Here is a 21,914-nt window from a genome sequence, read left to right on the forward strand (position 1 = left end):
GCGGGGCCGAGGATTCCTCACTGATGTCAGTCGGGAGGGGAGAGGGAGAGGAGGGGAGAGGCGGCCGGTCACGTGAGCGGCGAGTGGCGCCCTAAAAACTTGTAAAGAATGGCTTATTTAAAATAAAACACAGACACAGGGGCACACAGGATTATTAAACAGACTGTAGACAGGATATGAAACTTTAAATGAAACTACAGAAGCAGGAGGGGAGGGGCACTGACACAGGAGCAGACAGGCAGGGAGGAAGGGGAGAGAGAGGACAGAGGAGGACAGGAGGGCTGCGGATAACGGAGGCATGTAAACTGACCACAGTGTCAGGGCTCAGCCGACATAGTATACCGTGGTCAGTTTACAGAGGGGAGGACATAGCCAGGCAGGGACAGCCAGGTATTTTTGGTAATGCAGGGGGGAGGGAGGCCATATTACACAGTAAAGCACTGTGCTGTCACACATGCTTTAAATGCTGCTGTTTGCTCTTTAAAAATAAACACTCAAAATAATTATAATGACTAAACCCCTCCCCTTCATGAGATTGTTGAAAAGGGGCAGCGCATGGGTGAACTTAAAATTATGCCCCCCCTGAAAAAAGTTCTGCGGACGCCCATGTGTCTGTCATCGCTATAGTGTGACCCGGGGCTTAGATCAGTGCGCTCCGAATCACATGAGATGTCTGTCATCACTATTGTGTGAACCCGGGCTAAGTCCTTTTTACTGAATGTTTCTAATAAAAATTGGCGTTTTGCGTTTCAAATATACTTCTACATGTCCTTCTCTCTTTAAAGTCCATGAGGGGTCTCCTTGTTCTTGCACTCTGTGCAAATCTTTGTTTAGTGTCATGTAGGATGTTGGCAGATTTACTTTCACTGCAATCAAACTAAATTTTTGTTGATGAAACATTGCTATTCATGTGATCATCCACATGTGTCTACATTTTCAAGTATTCAAACTCCTTATTAGAGACATGGGACCTTTAAAATGACAGGAAGTCAATGCAGCTCATGATAACCACATCTACAGTCTACACCTCTTAACAGCTCCAATAACTCCAGGAATAGGCTGCTCCTAAAATTAGGTCAGGTGTGAAATGAACAAGCTTATAGTGTTATATATGAACACAGAAAGCAGCTTATGATGACACACCAAGCCACTGAATATCAAACCAACATGAGTTCTTCCGATCTTGACTATCCAAAGCAATTATTGGATTATAGGGATGGCTTTTTAGTCTCAAAGGTAAGAATATATGTCTAAATGACTATTTTCTTTATATTTAGTATTCCTACTTTTTTACCTAACTGTTCATTATTTGTTTGTGATATATATATATACACAGTATATCCACTGAACAGCTACATATTGCCTATTAGACATTCATTTTACAGCAGAAATCATGTGAACATTATTCCACTTTACATAACTATTTATGTAGTTGTTTTATGTGATCTAAGTACTGAAATAATATGAGGTAATGGCCTTCCAAAAATATTACTACATTTGAAATGTATACACTGGATACAACGCATTAGTGGGAATTCAGTAAAGCTGCTGTGCTACATTTCTGGCGTGGATTGCTCTTGTTAATGTGTTGAACCTAATAAAACAAAAACCTGAGACAGTTCTGATTCTGACAGCGACTCGTGTGCCAAATTCAAGTAGTTCTAATTTGCTCCACTTCTAAATTGTGGTGCAACACCTGAGCCAAATTCAAGATACGTTTCAGTTTGGGGGGGATTCAATAAAGCTGCTGCACACCTTTACTGGCAATAATCCCCCTTAATGCATTGCAACGAATTCATGAAGCATCTGCGAGACTTTTGGTTCTGACAGCGATTCCTGCACCAATTTCAGGTAATTTTAAAATGTGTCTAGAGGTGCAACGAATGCAAATTTTGGTACCAAAACCGAAACCGAAAATGCAGGATGCATTTGGCCGAAAACTAAAACCAAAAATGAAAGTTTTTAAAATATTTATATAATTGTATTATATTTAAATTTTTATTTAAAAGTATGAGTTTAACTTAATATGAATTTATTTTCGGTCATTATTGGCACCTTTAGCTCAAGAAAAGCTCAACAAAAATGTTTCCCTGTAAATTCTATGTACAGTATGTCTTCACACTAGTCCGTTGTGCTTCTGTTGTGCTTCTGTTGTAGTGTTTAACATCCTGCTTGCTCCATTTTTGGTCAGTTAATCAAACCACACCAAAAATACACCTCCCCATTAAAATGCATTAAAAGCACAGCAAGAACGCATAAATAATGCACCCATGTTACTTTTTGATGCCGTTTTTGAGTCACATGACCTATGAAAAACAAACAATAAGCACAGTAAAATCATGGTAAAATCTCAACAAATCACGGTAAAATCGTTGCAAAATAGCAAGAAATTGAGAAAAAAAATTGTGGCATTTTCCCTGTCGTTAGGCACCTTTTTCTCTATTGGCAAAATGCCAAAAACACCATTTTCGGCCGATATGTTTCGGCGCATCTCTAAATGTGTCACTTTTACATTATGGCGCAGTGAATGCGCCAAATTCAAAGTAAAATGTGGACATTTCGTATCTCATGAAAGAGGAGTTACGACCAACTCTCTTTTGGCATACAGAGACAGATTTTGCAAAAGTGTCTCACGTGAATTCTAAAAGTGTTGCAGCGTGTACTAAATTCAAGCACATGTTCTAGACAGGTACATGAATTTGGTGCCCTCTGTGCCACTTTTACCATGCATGCAAGACACTTTTGCAAAATCTGTCTGTGCCATCCTTTATAAGTTCCCCGGACTGTTTCTTGTTGATACCCTATAGCATAAATGTCAAGGTAAAATTTAAGTTACTGGTGTCTGATTATCATGCCAACCCATTAGATTCAGTCCTTTTGAGTCACTGACGTTGATTTACTAAAGGCAAATAGACTGTTCATTTTGCAGGGGAATTTGCATTTGCAAGGCAATCTTCCCTGAGCTTAGTGAATGTGGTGAAAATTCACTTTTCAATGAACACCCAATCCCATGCACGGAAAATAATAAAAAAACTTTTTTTTTTTTTTTGCTTGCACGTGATTGAATGGTGGAATTCAGCACACAGTCCTCACAATCACTAAGTTTGAAGTAGAACTGTAGGCAAAACTTTTTCTCCATTTTGGATAGAGCAAGAGAGGGTTTTAAGCACTGTCAGATTTTTATTCGCCATCTGTATCTGATTCCTGAGATTTCCCTTCACGTCCTGTCCAATAGCCAAACAGGAAGTGAGAGGAAAGCCCTGCAAAATTAAGGGAATTCCTTGGGGACTCCCAGGTCACCAGAACTAGTGTCCCCATTGGAAGATTTTCACGCTATTACTTTTCTGAGGACAACCCAAAATGTAGGATTTTCTTTTACCTTCACTTTCAATGATAATAATAAACAGGACAAATAGAGAGGATGAATCCCCTAATGAGGGCACAGACAGCAATAAAAACTGACACATGTTCTAATCCCTCTCCGCTCTATCCAAAATTACTGTAAAAAAAAATGAAAATTGTATCATACTTACCGTAATTTTCCTTTCCTGGTGCCTATCCATGGCAGCATACCAGTGATACAGCTCCGCCTCTACTCCGTCTTCAGGACTAGTGAATAGCATAAAAGAAAGACGCCCCCTACTCCCAGCATTCTCCTGTAATATAGAATACCTAGGGAGGGAGCGTATGCTGCCATGGATATGCACCAGGAAAGGAAAATTACGGTAAGTATGATACAATTTTCCGTTTTCCTGGTGCCTCCATGGCAGCATACCAATGATAAATAACTAGCATAACAAGGGTGGGTAATGCCAAATAAGTGAACTTTAATTGGAAAAGGACATCGCTGATTGTATCCTTCTTCCAAACTCAACAGTTGTGAGTGACCCAGGGTCGATACGGTAGTGTCTGAAGAACGTGTGTTGAGAAGACCATGAGGCGGCCCGGCAAACCGTCTGTAAAGACACATTAGCCCTTGCCGCCCAAGAAGCTGAAACTGCCCTGGTAGAATAAGCCCTCACTCGAGAAGGAGGATCCAAGCCCCTAATCTTGTAGGCCTTTTGGAAAAACTTGATTATCCAGGATGACAGAGTCCTGCCTTCCTGGATGTAGCTTCCTTGCCTCTGTTCTTTCCGAAGGGAACGATGAACAGCCTTTCTGAGGATCTGAAAGATTCTGTTGCTCCTAAGTAGGCCTGAATAACTCTGGAGATGTCCAGATTATGATGGGTGTTTGACTCTGGATACAACAGAACTGGTAGTGCCCACGGTTCGAGAAGATGGCTTGAGGATGATACTTTGGGGATGAAGCCTCGTAATGGACAAAGCTCAACCCTATCAGGGTAAAAGGCAATATGCTCCTCGCCTATCCCTAAGGCATGCAGTTCGGAAATTCGCTTTCCAGAGGTGATGGCTACAAGAAAGACTGTTTGTAGAGTCACATTCCATAAGGTCGCCTGCTCCTCAGGGGCAAAGGGGGGATATGGATAGAACCTCCAAACCTAGAGATAGATCCCACTGGAGGAAAAGGGTGTCTAGCGGGAGGGCGGATCCTTTGTACCCCTTTAAAGAAAGTGACCACCAAAGGATCTACTGCCCCACTCTCCCACTCCCCTATCACACCTGTTGCTTTTTGAAATGTAATATTGTTTGATTGATTCATGCTACGTATAGATAACGTTTCTTAGTTTCATGCTTATAGGGGTATTGCGGCGTCATGCATGATGTGATGGCTCGGGGTATCCTTACTCCGCACACCACATCAGGCATCATACCGCAGAATGAATGTATGTGATTGAATGTATTTATTAGTATGACCGGAAATGTATTGTAATGTAGTGTATTTATGCGCTGCGTCGCAGTACAGGGGAGAATGTACCCCGACAAAAGTATTGTTTTTTGTATATCTTTTATGCAAATAAAGATTACATTTTCAACCAAAAAATCTGTTGTGTTGGGGATAGATGACTCTTTTTGAGGTTTACTAGCCATACAAAATCTTCCAGGGACTGAAGTAGAATCTCCCTGTGGAACATGAGCCGTACTGGATTGTCTGCAAGGAGAAGGATGTTGTCCAAATAATGAAACACTCTCAAACCCTTCTCCCGGAGGGGAGCGGGAACGGATATCAGGACCTTGGTAAATACCCGAGGCGAAGTGCAGAGGCCAAACGGAAGGGCTTTGAATTGTAGGTGTACTCCTCCTACTGTAAACCTCAGGAACTTCTGGAAGGATGGGGGGATTGGGATATGTAGATAGGCATCCTGGAGGTCGAGTGATATCACCCAGTCTCCTGGCTGAATTACCTGGATAATTGTATTTAATGATTCCATCTTGAAGCTCTCGAGCGTTATATAATGATTTAGCTTCTTGAGATCTATCACAGGTCTCCATCCTCCTGTCTTTTTCCTGACCAGAAAGAGTGGGGAATAAAAGCCTGTATAGCGTTCTGCCGATGGGACTGGAATGACTGCTCCCTGGAGCTGGAGTTCTGACAGAAATTGAAGTAGTGCCGAAGACTTTTCCAGAGAAGCTGGAATCCTTGTTTTCTGAAAAACCTGAGGCGGGGGATGGGAGAATTCCCAATGATGCCCTAGTTTTTTTTTTTTTTTTATTAAAATTTTTATTCATTTTTCAATACAATAATACATAAAATATATATACAAACAAAACAAAAATACAATACACATCCCCTGTTCTCCAGCTAGTAACTTACACATAGGTAAATTAAAAAGATATCAGGGATTTTCACACGTGCTCCAATACATCAACTGTGCAATTTTATCATAAATAGTGTTATACCTAAAACACAAAAAAAAAAAAATAATAAAATCCACACGTGTTCCAAAACTTCAATTGTGGAGTAGTAAAAGGTTAGGTGATGTTACAAACAGAAAAAAAAAAACCCATGGGTGATCAGATGCATCAATTATGCAAAATACTCATTAAGTGATAAATAAAGAGATAAAAAAAAAAAAAAAAAAGATATAACCCCTGTGAGCACCCCACTCATGTAGCTTCCCATCCTATTATATATTACAAACAAAATTGTGTGTCTTAAACCCAAGTGCATCCTACAATTATTCCCTATGCAGTTGGAGAAACATCGGGGGGAGGAAAAAAAAAAAAAAGACAATTGCTTTCCCTATTGGGTCTTCCCTTACATCCTTTCTCTTATGGGAGGGGGGTTGTGCTGAGTGATATCTATCATAGCGAGACACGGGGAGCCAGCCCCTCCGTCTCCTGTTGATATACATCAGTTCCTGTATAATGCATCCATGGTAGCCATCGTATTCTACTCTGTTCCTCCGTACCCCTCAATGCGGCAGTCAACTCTTCCATTTTATGGATCTCATTAACCTTTGAATACCAAAGTTTAATTGGTAGTGGCATATTTTGCCTCCAAAATACCGGTATACATGCTTTGGCGGTATTGAGTAGTCAGAGTGTCAACTACTTTCTATACGTCTTAACCACTTAAGCCCCGGAAGATTTTACCCCCTTCCTGACCAGGGGGTATTTTGCGATTCGGCACTGCATGACGTTAACGGACAATTGCGCGGTCGTGCGACGCTGTACCTAAACAAATTTCATGTCCTTTTTTTCCCACAAACAGAGCTTTCTTTTGGTGGTATTTGATCACCTGTGCGATTTTTTTGATCATGGGCTATAAACAAAAAAAGAGCGACAATTTCGCAAAAATAACAATATTTTTCACATTTTTTTATATGAAATTCCCAAAAAAAATGTAAAAATCAAAATTTTTTAACATTTTCGGCCAATTTGTTTTATGCTACATATGTTTGGTAAAAAAAAAAAAAAAAAATTGCAAAAAGCGTATTTTGATTGGTTTGCGCAAAGGTTATCGCGTTTACTAACTAAGTGAAAGATTTTTTTAATTTTTGTTGTTTTTTTTTAAAACGTGTAACGGCGACGATCTGCAATTTTTTTTTGCGGGACTGCGACATTGCGGCGGACAGATCGGACCCTTGACTGACATTTTTGACACTTTTGGGGTTACCAGTGACATTTCTACAGTAATCAGTGCTATACATATGCACTGTTACTGTAAAATGACACTGGTAGTGAAGGGGTTAACTTTCTTTGAGAGGGAGGGGTGGTGTGTGTCCCTAGGGGCGTGCTTCTAACTGTGATTGGCTGTGGCTTGAGCTGTAGGAACAGTGATCAACGGTCCTACATAGTAGAACCGTATGATCACTGTTTCTACACAGGGGAGAGTGACAGGCGGCTTGTTTACATTAGCCGCCTGCCTTTCTCCCTCTCCACCCGACGATCACGAGTGACCGGCGGACATCGGGTCCGCCGGTCACACGTGCGGGGGAGTCCGTGACCGCGCGGGAGCTCCCTAGAGCCTCACAGGCTAGTGACGTACCCATACATCACTTTGCCTGTGAGGGGCTGAACGCCGCAGTATATGTACTTGCGGCGGTCGGCAAGTGGTTAACTGAACTCAATGTCATATGGAGCAGACATAATGCAGGGTCATCCAGTGCCTCCACATTAGTCAATTGTTTAATGATTGAGGCAACCTGTATCCAAAAAGGCCGCAGAAGGGAGCACTCCCAAAAAATATGTAACATGGTGCCCTCCTTCAATCCACAGCGCCAACACTTATCTGAACCGCTCCCATCCATTTTATTTAGTGCTACTGGAACCTTATAGTATCTGGTCAGAATTTTATATCCTGCTTCCTGTATTTTACTATCTAATGAGGTTTTGTGTACCAAGCTCAATATCTTATTATTTTTTCTGGTGTCAATGTAATCATAAGATCCCGCTCCCACTTTCGTATAAATGTCAAATACTGTTCTGCCGGGTCCTCTAATAACATAGTATAAAACCGCAATATTAGGTGTCTAGGCGCTTCTCCTGATAAACAAAGTTTCAAATTGAGTCGGATCTCGTGGTATATAGCCTTTTTGCTGGATTGACCAGATAAAGTGTCGCAATTGGTAGATACTAAAATAATCTAATGACACTCCAGGCCATTCCTTAATGTCCTCTTGAGAAGGCATATGGCCTTGTTGCCATACATCACAAACACGTGTTCTTCCCAATTGGGCCAACTTACGTATCCTGGCATTCGTACAGCCGGGGGGAAAATCCGGATTGCCCAAGATAGGCGTTAAAGGCGAGGGATAGGGTGCTATTTTAGGATGGCTTTGCATTCGTCTGGATTCTCTCAGCGTTACCTCCTTACCCCCGCTGTTGGGTGTGCCCATATTGCATCCGTAGATGGAAAGACCGACCATGGAGCTGGCGGGGTTGGCTGTCAGGCCTCTTCTACTTCTATCCCAACCCATCGTTTAGTGGCTCGGCTGCAGTGCCAATCAACCACTCTTACTAAATGTATGGCCCTATAATACCGAAGAATATCAGGTAGTCCGACTCCTCCTCTTTCCTTGGGCAGAAATAAGGTCTGTAGCCTGATCCTAGGTGATTTTGTTGACCATGTAAATGTTCGAAACAAAACGTTAATTTGATGAAAAAATGAAGAGGGGACGGCAATTGGTAGTGCCTGTAGCATGTACAGTATCCTAGGAAGTACATTCATTTTAATTACACTACACCGACCAAACCATGTTAAGGCCAAGGGTTGCAACGTGTGTAGATCTGCCTTAATTTTCCCCACTAATGTAAGGTGATTCCTTCTATATAAATCTAGTGGGTCTGGTGTAATTTGTACCCCCAGGTAATCCAGTGAGCCATTAGCCCACTGGAACGAGAAGGACCTTTGCAAACAGAGTTCTTCTTGGGAAGATAGGGATATATTCAGAGCCGCCGATTTTTTTAAATTAATCTTAAAGTTGGATAGATTACCATATACTTGCAGGGCATCAAAGATATTAGGTAATGTAATAGATGGATTGGTGGCGAAAAACATAAGGTTGTCCGCAAAAGCGGCCACCTTATGCTGATCGTCACCACGCAAAACCCCCATAACATCATGGGACTTACGTATCCAGCACAGCAGTGGTTCAAGACTTAAAATGAATATAAGGGGCGACAACGGGCAACCCTGGCGTGTACCATTAGAAATTGAAAAATAGTCGGATCTCCACTCATTCACCCGCACAGCAGCCGACGGTGCAGAATAGAGAGCTAATATATATTGCGCATTTGGGAGCCTAATCCAATATATGACAGGATGGCCCGTATAAAACACCAGGCCACCCTGTCAAAGGCTTTCTCTGCATCAGTCGACAGTAATACCAACTTGCTCTGTGTAGTTCTGGCTGAGTGTATAAGATCTATTACATGTGTCGTGTTATCACGTGCCTCCCGGGACTGCACAAAGCCCACCTGATCTACATGTATCAAGTGGGGAATATGGGGCATAAGGCGATTTGCAAGGATCTTCGAGTATAGTTTAGTATCAGAATTAATGAGGGATATGGGTCGATAATTTCCACATACCAGGGGATCTTTCCCTTCTTTATGTATTAAGGTAATATGTTCCCTTAATGAGTCAATTGGTAGAGCTGAGCCGTTCCATACTGCATTGAAATGTGCTAATAGAGGTTGTTTCAGACGCACACTAAATTTCTGATAGTAAGATAGGGGAAACAATCAGGGCCAGGCGCTTTATGCGATTTAGATTGTGTAAGGGCTAGCATCAATTCCTCTTCAGTAATTTCCCCCTCAAGTTTTAAAGCTTGTTCCTCAGATATAGTAGGCATACCAGAATCACGTAGGTACAGTATGTCTCTATTTGTTCTGCTTTTTTAAGGAGGGGTATTTTTTGCCCAGAGTTATGTAAATTATACAAAGAATGGTAAAAGGAACGAAACTCATCTGCAATATCCTTAGAGGTATATACTATTCCTCCTCCCTCTCTCTGGATTTGTGATATAAATGTCCGACGTCTCGGTCCTCTTAATACCGGAGCCAACATCACCCCTGGTTTGAGTACTCATAATAATGCCTTCTGGTCCACATCATGCTTCGTATCGTCTTTTGAAAGAGGATGCGATTAAGCCCCTCTCTAGCACACGTGAGTGGAGCCAAATGCACCTCTGCTAAGGTTCTCTTATGAAGCTTACTGAGAGAATCTATTTTGGAAAGAAGATCTCTTACAACCGATTCTTGTTCTTTTTTACGTTGTGTGGCAATCCGGATAAATACCCCTCGTATTACACATTTATGTGCTTCCCAGGTAACTGATGGTGATATAGATTCATCGTTATTTTCCCGGAAATAATTAACCATTGATTCGTCCACCTCTGTTACCGCCTCTGGGATTTGTAGAAGAGATTTGTTTAGACACCAGGACGCAGGTCTAGGGGGTCTCGCCTCCCATTCTAAAGTCATATGTACAGGTGAATGATCTGAAATGGAAAAATCATCTATATCAGATGAAGAAACCAAAGGCAGATCAGACTGTTATAAGGATGCGATCAATTCGAGTATAGGCGCCATGGATTGAGGAGTAATAAGTATAATTTCTCTCTCTAGGATGCATCAATCACCATGGATCAGTTAGCTCCAATAACGAAATTTCTCGTTGTAACCTCCGTAGTCGGGCATATGAAATGCTTGAGGTTCTCCTACAGGCATCCAGTAATGGCTCGGGGACATAGTTAAAATCCCCCCCCCCCATCACAAGATGCCCCTCACGGAAACCCAATATAGCCGGTATCAATTGCTGTATAAACACCAAATGGTCTGAATTAGGGAAATATACATTCATTAATGTTACGTCTGTGCTCCCCATACTCCTTTGACCATTAGGTATCTACCCATAGGGTCAGCTAATTCCTTTTTGTAAATCCAAGGCATAGATTTAGAAATAAGGGTACTTACCCCCTTGGACTTAGAAATAGGGGATGGAGCATGGTATGACCACGGAAAATCCTTATTATAAAATTTGGGTAAGCACTCTTTGCGGAAATATGTCTCTTGTACAAACGCTACATGTGTGGAGTAACATTTTAGATCACTTAATAGAAGTACACGTTTTTGTGGGGTAAACAGCCCTCTAACATTATATGTAGTAATCTTACAACCTGTAGTCGCTCGCGGGCAACATAGCAACCCTGGGTGCCATATTTGACATCCCCCGTCCCATAGGGCAGAAAAAAACAAAAAACAAAAGGGCCCCCAAAAAGGGGCAGAAATCTCTATAAATTGGTTAACCTTAAGGCAACCTGGCGCCTACCTAATGTAGAGAAATGTGGTTGCAATAACCCCCAGAGGATAGAAAAAAAAAAAAAAAAACAATTATGGATATAGCTACATATACAGTATATATATATATATATATATATATATATATATATATATAAAAAAAGAGAAACAACAATGAGTCTATCCACAAAGAGAGAAAAAAGAAAAAACAGAAAAAAGTTCTGGGAGACATGATTGGTATATACCAGCCTCTCATAATTATTGCGGTCAAATCCTGCCAAAAAAAAACTGGCAGGCATATTTGATCGCATATATACCTCTATCCCTCCTTCATCCTCTCCGCCATTAACCCATTCCCCCTCCATCTGTCTTCCCCATCCCCTCATTTTAAAATATATTCCCATCTCCCTAATATCCAGAGAAATGGGATCACCTTAGGCTGGCCATACATTTTCAACCTCTGTTGCACAATCCTCTGCTAGATCTACCACAAACCACATGACGTGAGGCCAAAGCAAAACAACACATTCACCTGCATCCAATTAGGCAGGTGGAGGGAGCACTACACACCTGAAGGCCAGTTTCAAGAAAAAAAAAAAATTGGACAGTAGATTGCATGAAAATTGTATCATGTATGGCCAGCCTTACTCAAATAGGGGAGACAATGGATTTTTAGCAGTTTGTGTCTAGGATATCTATGTGAATGTCCATCATACAAACTTATATGTTTTTTTTATTTCCTAACTGGACTAATTGGTTTCTTCTGTGACTGACTTGTTGCGTTTTCTCCGACGTCGGTAGGGCCGATTTAATCTCGTTTCCCATATACCTTGATCACCTAATATTTCAAGCCAATCCATTACAGGGATAGGAGAAGTCTCCAGAAAAATAAAAAGATCCGCGAGTTGATCGGGCCATTTCAACTTAAACAACCTTCCATTTCTCTGTACTACCAGATGGAATGGGTGACCCCAATGATATGTCCCTCCAATATTCCGTATAACCTCCAAGAGAGGTTTCAACATGGACCTCATCCTAAGCGTATTACGAGATAGATCTGGTAGCAGTTTTATAGGTATGCCTTCAAATTCAATCAGGCCCCTTGTCCACGCTCTTCTCATAATATCCTCTTTAAGGGAGTATAAGTGAATCTTAATCAAGACAAAAGATGAAAGGTCTGGGCCCATCTTACGTGGGGGTTTAACCCTATGAGCTCTATCAATTTCAATATTTTCAGTGGGGGGTCGTTCCAGCACCCCATTCAAGATCTTTATCACAGTAGACTTTAACTCCGGGCCCCCTATAATTTCTGGTAGGCCGCATAGCCGTATGTTGTTCCTACGGTTGCGATTCTCAGTATCATCTAATTGGAGTTGCATTACCACCAATTGTTTTTGAAAGCATGACTGTAAGTCCTCTAATTCAGAGATTTTAGAGACCTGTATAGAATGAGCTGCTTCTATAGCACTGACCCTAGTATCTGTTAGTTCAATTTTCTGTTTAAGCAATATAATTTCAGTTTTAATGTCACTCACGATTGAAGCAGCCATCTCGCTGATATCCTGTTTAGTTGGAATCTGTGCTATGAAGTCTTGCCAAGCTACCGCCGGTGTGGGTTAGAGTTGCTGGTGTTGTATGGCCACCTCGCAGTCTCCTGCATGGGCCATCTTTTCTGGGGTGTCCGTGTGGGGAGGGCTCCTTTCTGTTACAGGATTGTCTGCCCCCTGATTCAAACCTCCTTTAGCGTTTTTTTTCAGCGCTGATGAGCCCAATGGAGATGTTGGATGCATCTGCGCCGTCTTTGGTCCCGCAAAGCCCTGTGGACACCGAAGAAAATAGGACGTTATGTCCGGTCGTCTACCGTTGCTAGAACCTGTTCAATGCTGTCAGCTGCGGACATGTGGGCAGGTGGAGGGAGGAGGTTCAGACACTGGCTTCAGAGACTGAAACAGCTCACCAAATCACGGAGCACCCAAACTGCTTGTCCTCACGGCTCCATTGCTAGACCACACCCTCTCACCATGATGCCCTAGTTTGATTGTTGATAGGACCCAATGGTCCTGGCAGCGGGCAGCCCAAACCGGATAGAAAAGTTGAAGTCTGGCTCAGACTGGGAGGGACTGAAGTCTCCTGGCACCAAAAAGACTTCGTGGAGTCTTGGGGGGGCTGTAAGTGTCTTGTTTCTGCGTGCCCTAGAAAGGAGGCCTGCGTGCCCCTCCAGGGTCTTCTGTTCTCCCTTTTTTGTCTGGGTTGCCTGTAGTCTCTCTACCACGATGGGCGGAATCTTGAGGAAACCACTCTAGACTTCTTGGGTTTCCTATCCTGGGGGAATAAACCGGACTTCCCTCCTGAGACTCTGGAGATGGCTTCGTCCAATCTTTTTCCAAATAGATTTTTCCCATCAAAGGGTATCCTACACCAATTTTGTTTGGATGATAGGTCAGCCGTCCAAGACTTTAGCCAAAGGGCCCTTTTGGCCATTACTGCGTGAAGCATTGATCTTGCCGAGCAGTGTTGAGGCCTGAATGTCCTGGTGCATCAGGATCTCTGTCTTGCACTAATGCCCTAGGAGGGGCTGCCTGTGCGGGAACCAGGGTTGTCAATTCTGCGAGAGAGTCTTTCATTGTCTTTTTGAGCAGATCTGCCACTTGGTTATTCTCCGCCTCCCGATTGGAAGCATACTAGCGGAAGCAGTCTCTGCAAACCAGCTTGCGTGGCAAGGGTATTGCTCCACTGGTCCAACACTTTTTGGGGGAGCGAGGAAGTGCAGAGCGATGATGCCTTGATCTTGATCTTTCTAAGCATCTGCGTCGGTATCTGCAATCCGGGCTGTCATCTTCGCGGTGTCTTGAAGATCTTCCTGATCTTCTAGAATGAGTAGGGCTGAAACAAACTACGTTTGTCAGCCAATTATGCACTCTTTTTAATACCTAGACATACTCACGTGAAGGTGGTCCTATACCTATTGCGAGGATCTTGTCCACGGGATGAGTGGCTCATTGCAGGGCGTTACAGGAGGACTGACTAAAAAAAAAAAAGGAGAATAGATGAAAAAGGATACAGAGAAAGAGAAAGAAGATAAGAACCAAAAAGGGAAGGCTGTCCACAATGATTAGGAGTGTGTCTATGGGAATGTTTGACCATTCTTCCAGAAGTGCATTTGTGATTACAGGCACTGATGTTGGATGCATGAAAGAAAGGAAAGGAGGCGCAACCACCTAGTGCATTATCCGTGGTACTGTATAAAATATTTAATACAGTACCACGGGTAATGCACTAGGTGGTTGCGCCTCCTTTCCTTTCTTTCATGTACCCGATTTGGAGTTCCCTGCCTGAGGAGAGCAGCATGCCAGTCTTCCCCTTTGAAGTGAGCGCTTGGTTGAAATATTTGACTGATGTTGGATGAGATGGCCTAGCTCAAAGTCTATGCTCTAATTCATCCCAAAGGTGCTATAATTCAGGTGTTCTATTGTGTTGAGATCAGGACTCTGTGCAGGCCAGTCAAGTTCCTCCAGCCCAAATTCTCTCATCTATATCTTTATGGACCTTACTTTGTGCACTGGTCCAAATCATTTGGTGGAGGGGGGATTATGGTGTGGGGTCATCTTTTAGGGGATGGGCTTGGCCCCTTAATTCCAGTGAAGGGAACTCTTGAGGTGTCAGCATACCAAGACATTTTGGACAATTTCATGCTCCCAACTTTGTGGGAACAGTTTGGGTATAGCCCCTTTCTGTTCTAATATGACTGTGCACCAGTGCACAAAGCACGGTCTATAAAGACACAGATGAGCGCGTTTGGTGTGGAGGAACTTGACTGGCCTGCACAGAGTCCTGACCTCAACCAGATAGAATACCTTTGGGATGGATTTGAGTGGAGACTGTGAGCCAGGCCTTTTCTCTAACATCAGTGCCTGACCTCACAAATGCACTTCTGGAAGAATGGTCAAACATTCCCATAGACACACTTCTAAACCTTATGGACAGCCTTCCCAGAAGAGTTGTGCCTGTTATAGCTGCAAAAGGTGGGCCAACTCAATATTGAACCCTACGGACTAAAAATGGGATGCCAATAAAGTTCATGTGCATGTAAAGGCAGGCGTCCTAATACTTTTGGTAATATAGTGTATCGGTAATGGCTATTGTTTACCATATAATTGCCTTACTTTTTAGAACTGAATAAAAAAAATAAAAATTTTGTAAATGATCAGTGCAAATACAATAATACTTGGTGTATTTTCCTTTCAGACTATGTTTACAGCATGTGAGTTGGGAATTTTTGACTTACTGCATGATGCTGGTGAGCCCTTGTCAGCAGCGGCCATTGCTTCTCATCTGAATACCAATGTAAATGCCACAGAACGCTTACTCAGTGTCTGTCATGGAATGAACCTCTTAAAACTTGAAATGAAAAACTTGGAAGGTAAGCTTTATGGATTCATCTTGTTCTTTTGTTTTTCAAACATACTATATATTGTCCTATTATGATTAGTTTTTACAACCATTTTGTTTTGTATTTTTATAAATATTGTGAGGATCTACTTGGGCTGCGTTGTGTGTCCTCAGAGTTTCAGTGTACCTCTCTTATTACTGTGCTCTGCAGTTTAGGCCAGAGCTTCCCAAACCTATTTGGTCTAAGAAAAAGAAATACCCAGACCCTCCCCAGAAATCTAGAAAGATCAAAAGAGATATATTACCTGATGCTCCACTCCTCTCCACACAAGACCAGTCCCTGCAGATCCTGCACCTGCTTGGGTCCTGATGTCATCAAGCTCAGAGCTGCCTCAATCGCTCTGTTCTGGGCATGAGGACACCAGAAGCAGTGCACCACTGGATCATGGTGGAGCACCATTTGCCAGGAGACCAGAGGTTTGAGTAATTATATGGGTTTTTCCTTTCCCGTGGACAAAACAAGCACTTAGGACCCTCTCACACGGGCATTCCATCTGTCAGTTTAGACTAAAATAGACAGCAGATGTAAAAGGATGATCATCCCTTTACATCAGTGTCTGTTCAGGTCCACTTTTTTAAACTGGTCTCCATTTTTGTTCAATTTAAAAAACATTTTTCGTTCATTCTGTTCTTTACAAAATATTATGCTTTACATATTTTAATGCAGTTTATGAACCAATCATTACCCTTTGACCCAGGTAGTGGTCAGCAAAAGAAGTAACTTCCCCTTCCACGCAAGCATGGCAAAAGATGTGTCTTACGAGCATCTTATCAACCTGGTACATGCCAAGCCTGGCCTGTAGAGAAAGAGTGAAAATGCAACAGCCCTGGACAAACAGGGCCGGTGCAAGGATTTTTGTCTACACCCCCTCCCCCCACGGCTTCCCATAACCCCCCCTTCCCTCCACAAAGGCAGTGTGTAATGGGGGGGGGGGGTTATGCATTCCCTGCTGCCCCTCACTGGCTACAGGCAGCTGGTAGGTGAGGCAAACATAGGCTTAATGTACATTGGCAGCTCCTCGACTTGAGTTTAACAAGCTTTAAGGTTTTTTTTTTTACCAAAGCTCCTAAACTCAACTCCTAAAAAACATTATATATTTTTTGAACGCACACACCCTATAGAATAAAATGTTGATAGTTTATTTAACATTTTTTAATGTTACATGATATTAGAGCAACGGTTTATCAAACACAAAATTTCAGTGAAAAATACAGGTAATTTTTGGTAAAATGTAAAAAACTAAGTTGTGCCGAGTAAATAGATACCCAGGTCGAACCTTAAAATTGCATGTGCCTGTGAAATGGGAAAAACATCAGTACCCTATATTTTTTTTTTATAGGCAACAATTTAAAAGCCCCTACAAGTCTTCAGTTTACTGGTACATGTGAAGCACTATGCTAACTGCAGGGAGACCTCAAGTATTACTGGTGATACTAGCTAACGTGTGGGGCAATTGCTGTTTTCCTATGTAGGCAGCCTCGACATGTGTTTTTGTGTTTGTGGGGGGGGGGGGGGGGGTAGCTCTAAAATTCTTTGTTTTTTTTATTTTTATATGTGTCTTTTTAAATGTTTAAATTTTTTTTTTTACATGACTTTATTGCCATCACGTACGGAATCAATAGCCCCGTATGTGATGGCATATAGGTGACAGGTACTCTTTATGAGGCATTCAGGGGCTATCAGACCCCCATCCTGGTTCCCTAAGGTGGTTCTCTAGCCACTTTGTGCTGGCGCCAGTCCTGCCTGCACCCTCCTATACCCACCTCACTATTAGTCAGGCTGAGCTCAGCTGTCCAATGATCAGCTAGCTCCAAAACAGAGCTGGGGAAAGGCCTCAGAATTTATGGGTGGTCTTCTCCTGTCTATAAATTTTAGGGGCGGGAGAAAAGTGCCTGTTTTTTTTTTGTTTTTTTACAAACTGTCCATCTGTGGCTGTCTCCATGTTTCCTGCTCTACTGCCCCATCTCCCCCTCCTTTGCCTGTCTCAATCTCCCAATGTACCCTGCTTTGTTTCCATTTTCCCTGTTCTGTCCATATCTCACCAAGTGTTCTGTTTTGTCCCTATCTCCTTTGCTCTGTCCCCATGTACTTTTTTCGGACTGCCCCCATGTCTCCTTCTGTGCCCATCTCTCCGTGTCCCTTGCTCAGTCCCCTTTTCTACCCCATTATGTCCTCATGTGTTCATCTCTCCTACTCTGTCCCCGTGATTTACATGTCAGCGCCATGGGCTGTATAATAAGACAGTCAGACAGCCCTACCTTTTACTGAGACTGCAGGATGCCTCCGTTCCGTTCCTGATCCTGTGACTGCTGACCCCTCCCCCTCCTCTCACAAGCTTCCAGTTCAGTGGTGATTGTCTCCTTGTTGGCATGGTGGTGCTTCTGCTGCCACACAGGTGGGGCTGGAGTGAGAGAAGCAGGTGCTGGAGATCGGTCAGGTGTTCCGAAACCAAAGGCGTCTGTTTTTCATCTGGGGGAGAGGAGGAGGAGGGGCTGGGAGAGCAGCGGCTGAAGTGTACAGCATAGAGCATAGAGATGAGGCAGTGGCTGAAATTCACTGCATTCACAGAACCCTGGACTGTTTTGGCTGTCACTGTGCACCATGCCTAACCTGTGCTCAGCTAAGTAAAAGTCTGTGTGTGCAGGGCCAGGAGTCAGGACCAGCATTAGCACATCTTGTGGGACCCCTGGCTTTAGTGCCCCCCCCCCATCCTGGCGCCCTAAGGTGGCTGCCTTACTTGCCCTATGCTGATGTTGGTGCTGTGGACAGAGGTGTGTCAGGCAGTGCCTAATTGGACATTGTTAAGTCAAATGCAGCAGAAAAAGCTTAATAAGTGTCTCTTTTAAGCCTAGGGTGGCACTAGTGGGGACTTTTTGCATTCCAGTGCATTTTTTATGTGTTTTGCCACATTCCAATGCAGTCCCAGAAAAAATGCAGCAGGTGTGAACTTTACCACTGGAATGATTCAGTACATGGTCTGTCACGTTTGCTTTTGTGCTCAGAGGAAAATTCTGGAATCATGGGGGGTCACCAGAGCCCCCCTCTACACAAGAGTCCACAGAGCTCTCTTTTACATCACAGTAAAAGTGGGTGGGGGGATTCTGCATTAACCAATGTACAGGCACTAGAAAAGAGAGTGTTTCTGCACCCAGCATTTAACAGGCTATAGATTTTAACCAGTGGTGTATTCTCCTTTCAGATGGTGCATATATAGTCTAGGCCAGGCCAGGCCATCACTACACTGAGCGCCATGGGATATAGAGCTGGACATTGAGGTGAGAGCCACTAAACATCAATGAAGAGCCATTATTTACACTAACATAGGGGCATCATTTCCATTGACCAGTGACACAGGGGCATCATTTCCACTGACTCGTGATACAGGGGCACTGTTTCCACTGACTAGTGACACAGGGGCACTGTTTCCACTGACTAGTGACACAGGGGCAGTGTTTCCACTGAGCAGTGACACAGGGTCATCATTTCCAATGATCACTGAAACAGGGGCACCATTTCCATTAGCCTCTGATGCAGGGGCAACGTCCTCACTGACACAGGGGTATCATTGTGACCACGTACACAGAGCCATATACAACTTCCAATAGCACAGGGGCCCTTATTATTCCCACTGATCATTGATGCAGGGGTATTTTTACTTCTATGAATGCATTTAATAATCTCACTGACCGTGACCCGTCCCAGTGGCGCCCCGCTCTTGGCTCTCCCTCCAGTCCTATCCTCCTTTTTAATTCGTAAAAGGCACCAAGCTGCAACTGCATGACCTTCTCCCCATCCAAGCTTGCCTTTCTGTGGCCATTTTATGGGTTTCCGCTGTCCATAATGGACATTTACAGGCAGTTTGTAAACCGGCCGATATTTACAAACTGTCCATAAATGTACGGATAGTTGGCAACCCAGTAATATGTAAATAATTAAATATATATATATATATATATATATATATATATATATATATATATACAGTATATATAAATATATATTTTTTTTTATATAAAACTAAAAACAAGGATGAGATCTCCGTATGATGTAATTATTTTTACTTTAAAAGTCAATCTTTATACAAAATCAAAATAATTCAAACAAGAACTGTACAGTTTCAAGCATTAAAATGCTCTTCGTCAAGCTTTGTGTGACTTTCTAGCGTGATAAAGAGCATTATAATAGTTGAAACTGTGCAGTTACTTGTTTGAATTTTTTTGATTTTGTATGAAGCTGGACTTTTGATGTAAAAATAACTGCATCATACGGAGATCTCATCCTTGTTTTTGCTGTTGAATATTGGTGGATTAACGGGGAGTCTGCTGTTGATGTGATTCCGGTGCGGTAATACAATTACAGCATGGCAGAAGGAGTGACTCATTCTATTTGTATCATATATACAGTATATATATATATATATATATATATATATATATATATATAGTATCTAACATTTTTATAAATATTTTATTATATCTTTTCATGTGACAACAAGAAATTACACTTTGCTACAATGTAAAGTAGTGTGTGTACAGCTTGTATAACAGTGTACATTTTCTGTCCCCTCAAATTAACTCAACACACAGCCATTAATGTCTAAACAGCTGGCTACAAAAGTGAGTTCTACCCTAAGTGAAAATGTCCAAATTGGGCCCATTTAGCCTTTTTTGCCTCCCCGGTTTCATGTGACTCGTTAGTGTTACAAGGTCTCAGGTGTGAATGGGGAGCAGGTGTGTTAAATTTGGTGTTATCACTCTCACTCTCTCATGCTGGTCTCTGGAAGTTCACTGGAACCTCATGGCAAAGAACTCTCTAAAGATCTGAAAAAAATAATTGTTGCTCTACATAAAGATGGCCTAGGTTATAAGAAAAGATTGCCAAGACCCTGAAACTCAGCTGACACATGGTGGCGAAGGCCATGCAGCGGTTAAACAGGACGGGTTCCACTCAGACAGGCCTCGCCTGGGTCTGCCAAAGAAGTTGAGTGCACATGCTCAACATCATAGCCAGATGTTGTCTTTGGGAAATAGACATATTAGTATAATTGCTGCAGCAGGGGTTGAAGGGGTGGGGGGCAGCCTTTCAGTGCTCAGACCATACGCTGCACACTGCATCAAATTGGTCTCCATGGCTGTCATCCCAGAAGGAAGCCTCTTCTAAAGATGATGCACAAGAAAGCCTGCAAACAGTTGCTGAAGACAAGCAGACTAAGGACCATGATAAACTAATTTGGTTCAGATGGTGTCAAGCATGTGTGGTAGCAACCAGGTGAGGAGTACAAAACAAGTGTGTCTTGCCTAGAGTCAATCATGGTGGTGGGAGTGTCATGGTCTAGGGCTGCATGAGTGCTGCCGTCACTGGGGAACTACAGTTCATTGAGGGAACCATGAATGCCAACATGTACTGTGACATACTGAAGCAGAGCATGATCCCCTCCCTTCAGAGACTGGGCTGCAGGGCAGTATTCCAACATGATAATGACCCCAAATACACCTCCAAAACAGCCACTGCCTTGCTAGAGAAGCTGAGGGTAAAGGTGATGGACTGGCCAAGCATGTCTCCACACCTAAACCATATTGAGCATCTGTAGAGCATCCTCAAACAGAAGGTGGAGGAGCACAAGGTCTCTAACATCCATCAGCTCCGTAATGTCATCATGGAGAAGTAGAAGAGGACTCCAGTGGCAACCTGTGAAGCTCTGGTGAACTCCATGCCCAAGAGGGTTAAGGCAGTGCCGGAAAATAATGGTGGCCACAAACAATATTGGCAATGTAAAATTTGGACATTTTAACTTAGGGGTGTACTCACTTTTGTTGTCAGCGGTTTAGACATCATTGTTTGTGTGTTGAGTTATTATGAGGGGACAGCAAATTTACACTGTTATACAAGCTGTGCACTCACTACTTTACATTGTAGCAAAGTGTCATTTCTTCAGTGTTGTCACATGAAAAGATATAATAAAATATTTACAAAAATGTTAGGGATTGCTCACACATGCCATGGGTATATGTGAAATGACACCCCAAAATACATTCTGCTGTTTCTCCTGAGTACAGGGATAGCCCATGTGTGAGACTTTTTTGCAGTCTAGCCACATACAGGACCCCGAAAACCAATCAACGCCTTCAGGCTTTCTAAGGGCATAAATTGTTGATTTTACTCCTCACTACCTATCACAGTTTTGAAGGCCATGAAATGCCAAGATAGCACAAATCCCCCCCCCCCCCCCAAATGACAACTTTTCGAAAAGTAGACACCCCAGGGTATTTGCTAAGATGCATCGGGAGTATTTTGCAGCTCTAATTTTTTGGGGAAAA

At 42.7% G+C, this 21,914-nt stretch overlaps 1 protein-coding gene across 1 annotated transcript in view; it reads left to right on the plus strand.

Moving 5' to 3' along the window:
• Nucleotides 1–1,103: 1,103 nt before the first annotated feature.
• LOC309546494 (acetylserotonin O-methyltransferase-like) overlaps nt 1,104–21,914 on the plus strand; it is a gene marked incomplete at its 3' end in the record, with an annotated part of 103,477 nt that continues 82,666 nt past the window's right edge. Inside the window, exons 1-2 of the mRNA XM_082246233.1 lie at nt 1,104–1,236; nt 15,393–15,567. Of these exons, the coding sequence (XP_082102359.1) occupies nt 1,132–1,236; nt 15,393–15,567 (280 nt within the window). The 5' untranslated portion in view covers nt 1,104–1,131. The remainder of the gene's footprint in view (nt 1,237–15,392; nt 15,568–21,914) is intronic.

This window comes from Pelophylax lessonae, assembly GCF_965119305.1.
Source record: "Pelophylax lessonae genome assembly, chromosome: 2".
Classification (NCBI taxonomy): Eukaryota; Metazoa; Chordata; class Amphibia; order Anura; family Ranidae; genus Pelophylax; species Pelophylax lessonae.